General features: G+C 36.9%; 1 protein-coding gene across 1 annotated transcript; it reads left to right on the top strand.

The window, feature by feature from the left end:
* Window positions 1-1,544: 1,544 nt before the first annotated feature.
* Window positions 1,545-2,767, top strand: LOC113057533 (homeobox protein notochord-like). The gene is made up of 3 exons (XM_026224957.1): window positions 1,545-1,966; window positions 2,059-2,246; window positions 2,358-2,767. The coding sequence occupies exons 1-3, from the start codon at window positions 1,621-1,623 to the stop codon at window positions 2,550-2,552; spliced, it is 729 nt and encodes a 242-aa protein (XP_026080742.1). The 5' UTR covers window positions 1,545-1,620; the 3' UTR covers window positions 2,553-2,767.
* The last annotated feature ends 2,698 nt before the right edge of the window (window positions 2,768-5,465 follow it).

Genomic DNA, 5,465 nt, shown 5'->3' with positions numbered 1-5,465 from the left:
ACAATGCTTTATTTTCAATCGTTTTGTCGCAAGTTATAATATATATATATATATATATATATATATATATATATATATATATATATATATATATATATATATATATATATATATATATATATATAGTAAACCTGCAATGTTTTGGTGATCATAAGCTTTAATCATTGTTATACAGTGACACACCTCCCACTTCTTTGCATGTGAGTGCAATGCTTTTGTTATTGCTATTATTAAAGTTTCTGCTCTGTGAGACAGGTACACTTTATTTCACAATTTCAGTCATATTGTCTACAAGTAAGTGTGTGCAACCCCGTCACAATTTTTCTTTAACTGATATCGAAAGGAGAAAGTGGCTGAATTTATTAAATTATAAACTATTAATAGAAGCTTAGGGGTCACGTAACACGTGGACTTCTGAAGCAAAACTTTACAATGGATTAGCTGCTCATCTGAGTTACTATCCCGACACGAAGTCAAGTCAGCGGGCTTCGCACCCAGAGTGAGAAAACTAAAGCCCAGGTGCCGCAAATGTCCTCTCCAATTTTTTGGCAACACCAAAACTGACAAAAACACAATTGGCACAAGGTGCAATACACGCCAGCGCCTGATTGAGGGAGGAGAACTGATCAATGTGTTTACATGAACCACAGTAGAAGAGATCTCACTATCATACCTGCTTTCATTTGACACCTCGAGACTGAAACTGGAAGTGAATTCTGACATTATCCACAAAGGTGTGAGGCTACTGTTGTCTGCGCCGTAAAAAAACCTTTTCATCATTATGCCATAACAACATCTTAGCTTCAATCTAATTAACTTTTCACAATAATTTCTGGCCGATTAAATGAGTTTCAACTCGTCACGTTTTCTTAATCATTAAACAACTTCAAAGTGGTTGAAAATTGCACTTATCGGGACTTTTCTGAAGTTTGATAGAATGTGTGGCCTAAATTACGAATTAGTTCACTAACCACGATTCAAAGATTTAGATGACAATCTGGAGTCTTAAAGACTGGCAACAGGCTTTCATAGAGATGTACGAGCCGAGGCGTAATGTGATTAGTAGTGTTTTTTCTCTTTTTCTTTGACCTCTGAATGTAAGGGAATTTGTTCCACTGTGGGTCGCATTCGGCGGTACCTTTGAATAGATTAAATAAGATGATTGGGTAATATCAATGCACTCTCACAGGAAAAATAAGATGAGTTGGCTAACATCAATGTATTTCTCACAGGACGTTTCTGTGGCGCACAGCCATACAGGAATTTGTAGTAAATCTGGACCTCCTAGCTCTCGGCTCTTGACCCCCTCTGTGTGTTTCTGGGTTATACCTCCGGGGGCATGCAGTGCAGAGGGCCATTAGGATATTTGACAATCTCAGCTTGTTACAACTCCATCAGTTAATTGGATCCCTTGTAGAGCCGCTCGTTTGACTCATCTGCCACTTAAAAAGACAAAGGCGCGCTGGGGGTCGTTCACACCTCGCGCCCCTGAGCAGGTATAAAAGAGCCGCTCGCTCTTCCAGATTCATTTCACTCCAGTCTTCACAAGATCGAGAACATCTCTAGTGCCTATAAGGTTTATTCAGATTTTTGGATTTTTCACCCAACCAAACAGAAGCCATGCAGATGCCTAGAAGAGCTTATGAAACCTATGGACAATCAGTGCGCCCTTTCCATCCGGACTATGCCACTTCATCAAAACCAAGCATAGGGAAATCCTTCACAATCGAAGCTCTGCTTGCGAGGCCTGACCATACAGAGAGATACAGGACAAGTGTGTCTCGGAACATATCCAACCAAGCGCCAGTCCCGAGCTCCGCCGTCCCATTTGCGACACAGGTGTATTCGCAAATGCCACATTTTGCGTTCAACCAGAGCATCATGCATGCGCAGACTGGGTATCCTGTCTTCTGCTACCCGCCTTACAACTACCAGACAACATGTCGTGGAGCTATGTACGCACAAGGTATGTTTGACAAATCCATTTTTAAAGATAGGCTTTTAACTGAGATAAAGGAGAAATGTTTTAATAACCAATGCAACTTTTCTCACGCACAGATTCTGTACTGGCCAAAGCAGCAGTCCACGCTCACTATAAACACAAAGCTGGAAAATCAAAGCGGATGCGCACAAGTTTTACGAACGAGCAGCTTTCCAGACTTGAGAAGGAGTTCGCACGGCAGCAGTATATGGTCGGATCAGAGCGCTTCCTCTTGGCATCTGCCCTCCAACTCACAGAAGCACAGGTAAATTATGAAATATAATTATTAATATATATATATAGGCTATATATTTATGTAACCCAAACATTTAGTTCCCATAGATCAGATGCTAAACTATTTTTCTTGTAACTCCAGGTTAAAGTTTGGTTCCAGAACAGACGCATCAAGTGGAGAAAACAGAGTCTTGAGCAACAGCAAGCCAAACTAGCCAAACTGGGACTCGCTGTGCCTCCAAAAAGCCCCGGATCCCAGGGCAGAGAGGACGAGGAGAGAGATTTCACAGAAGAGTCTGATGTAGACATTGACATCGACGATTCACTTCAAGACTGAAAAAAAAAACACACTAGCTTTTACTTTTATAGAGTGTGTTTTTGTACATATTTGATTTTCTCTAGATGACACAGTCTTCTTTATTTGTGCAAATATTTAATTAATAGATTTATATTTAAGGTGTTTCTCTTACACACCATTGCTCTTATAAGAGTATCTTTGTTTTCGTTAAAACGTTTGTTTATTGATGAAATAAAGGAAATATATTTTTAAAATTGAATTTGTACTTTGTTACCTCTGAAATTGAAATTCTCTCTCTGAAAATGTGATGTAAAATTTAGGGTGTCCAAACTATTTAAAAACTATTTAAATACATTTACTAAATATTATTGGTTACATTGAAATATATGGATGTGTAATGTAATATGAAGTATATTGTGATCTAGTAATCAAACAGAGTAACGAATTGTAGAGGGCTACATGCATAATTTATTTAGTTAAAATTAAATTTAGATAAATTGAGTGGATTATATCACATGTTGGAATACCAACATGTGCAAAATACAACACTCAACATTAATAATCCAATATATTATTGATCAAAAAATAAATTAAAACATTATAGCAAATATAAAGATAATTTCCAAATTTGTAGCAAATATAATTGAAACTATAACTTTATACCTTGAGTAGCCAAAATAAAATTATAATTACTTAATTTGTAGTTGACCTGTTTAATCACAATTTCAGGCACTCATCCAAATGCACAATATTGTTGATTTTAAAACAAATGAACTCTGACAATTATACTACTTAATTAATAAGAAAATACCATTTCCAATAATATCAGAGGAAATGCTCATTAATAAAATGATCTCTAATGAAGCTTTACAATAAAAAAATAAATATATAAAAAAATAGAAACTCAAAGGGTCAAATGATGTACACAGTTAGACTCATTTTGAATTGTTTCAACTTTGCTGATGCGACAAAGTTGGATGAGAAGACAAAAAAAGAGCTTATCTGAGTTCCAAGTGCAGCTGTTGGAGCCAGGTAGTGTGTCTCGCCATTGTAGACAGAGCCTTTTAGACATGGTTGTGTCTTCTTGTTGTCTCTGCTCCACAGCTGACTAAGACATGCTAAAGCCCGTTAGCATGGCAGCTTTGTGCAGTGGCTGGCCTAATAGTCTTGATAAGGATGGATTAGTAATCCTGCTCTAAGAACACACTGATTACTAGTTAACAAACTCGTCACAATGTTTCTGTTCCACTCTCTTAATCCAGTTAAGCCGTAAAGGTAAGAATACAGAAAGGCTAAAGGAATCTGTTCAATGAATATTGTTACATCGTTAAAATAAAACTTGTGATCATGGGAAATCAAATGATTTATAAATAATGATAAATAATATGACCTTTCAGACTGTTTTGATGAATGGAAATTCAATCTGAAATAGGAAGAAACAGAATGCTGTGAATTTTATCTTTATGCTGCATGTATGCAAAAGGCCTATTATTATTATTTTAAAAAATGATGCATGCATTTGAATAATACAACAGCCTAATACAGTAAAAAAAAAAAAAAAAAAAAATATATATATATATATATATATATATATATATATATATATATTATTTAATATTTATTTGTGAGAGTCTACGGGAAGTGTTGCAGCACTCATTATTGTTCCATGGGTTCCATTTCACATGATTACTGGCTTTAGAGAAGAATAAAGCCTATTATGAGAGCACTGTCATGGAGACCTCTCTTCCTTAATCCTAAATCCTCTCCAAACAGGTATACTTCTGGAAGCTCTCTATGACATGCAGTACAAGGATAAAGAGAAATAAAGAGAGAAAGACTGACAGAGCAAGAAATGGCACATGCATACATCTTCTGCTGCCATTCCATCTCTTTTCCACTTTTATTTGACTGATTTCCTGGCATGTGTGGATTTATGCATGTTTGTTTATGTACAGACAGACTTTCTGTGATGTGATCAGGTGTAATCTCGCAGTAGGCCAAGATGTCCAACAGGGAGGGGGACCCTGGGAAAAGCCACAGGACAGAAGCAGCAGGAAAAAGGGAGGAGAGCTCACCGTTCCAATTAGTCATCTCTCACCCCCACAAGCACCCCCCCCCCCCCCCACTGCTAGTATTAGCACAGTGTCTCACTGATTCAGGGACGCATCATCCTCTTATCTAACACCCCTTAGCTTACAGAAGCTCCCTTCATCCTCTGAACACAGATTTAAACCATGGGATCAAGGGATGAAATTGTTTAATAAGCACAAACAAACAGGTGAAATCCTTGATGCAGACAATAATGCATGTGTCTACACGTAAGCCTGTCCCAGATGGCACATGTCTGCAAGATGTTTGTTAAAAATCGCTTGATCTGCTGTGTCCCAACATCTGACAGAGGTCTGTAAGATGTCAGTTTCACATATATTCTAATCCATAAATATCTTAAAGACATAATAGGCCTTTACTTCTCTTTGAAATCTGATAGGAGACGTAGACATATTGCAGATGAGCAAACACTCTAACAATTAGGTCTCCCAGATGTAAATGCAGATGTCAAATAGACGTCTCCATGATGTGTGCTATAAGAGGTCATTTTAATAACTGGAAATCAACACAGATTGTACTTTAGAGTCTATTTGAGTGATAAAACGAATAGATTACACAAAGTGCTTTAAAGGTCAGATCAGGTAGAAATAGCTAGGCTATAGGTAACCTAATATTTGCTTCCAGGTTTAGTGTTGTTTGTTTCAAATATGACAAACCAATATCTAATTATGCGATTCTCACCTTCCATGTAGAGAAAACACATTCTTTTGCCAAGAAATAGCTAGAAAAGTGGAATAAGATTAGAGTATTTTAGCATGGAAACGTATTCAATGTCGCATTTTAAACGAAATGTGCGTCCACTCTATCTAATGGTCATTAACATTAATTACCAGCGTTTGAAGT

The sequence above is a fragment of the Carassius auratus genome, chromosome 38, assembly GCF_003368295.1.
Source record: "Carassius auratus strain Wakin chromosome 38, ASM336829v1, whole genome shotgun sequence".
In the NCBI taxonomy this organism is placed as follows: domain Eukaryota; kingdom Metazoa; phylum Chordata; class Actinopteri; order Cypriniformes; family Cyprinidae; genus Carassius; species Carassius auratus.
Note: the sequence above shows the minus strand (reverse complement) of the source record. Positions and strands in the feature narration are given on the sequence as shown.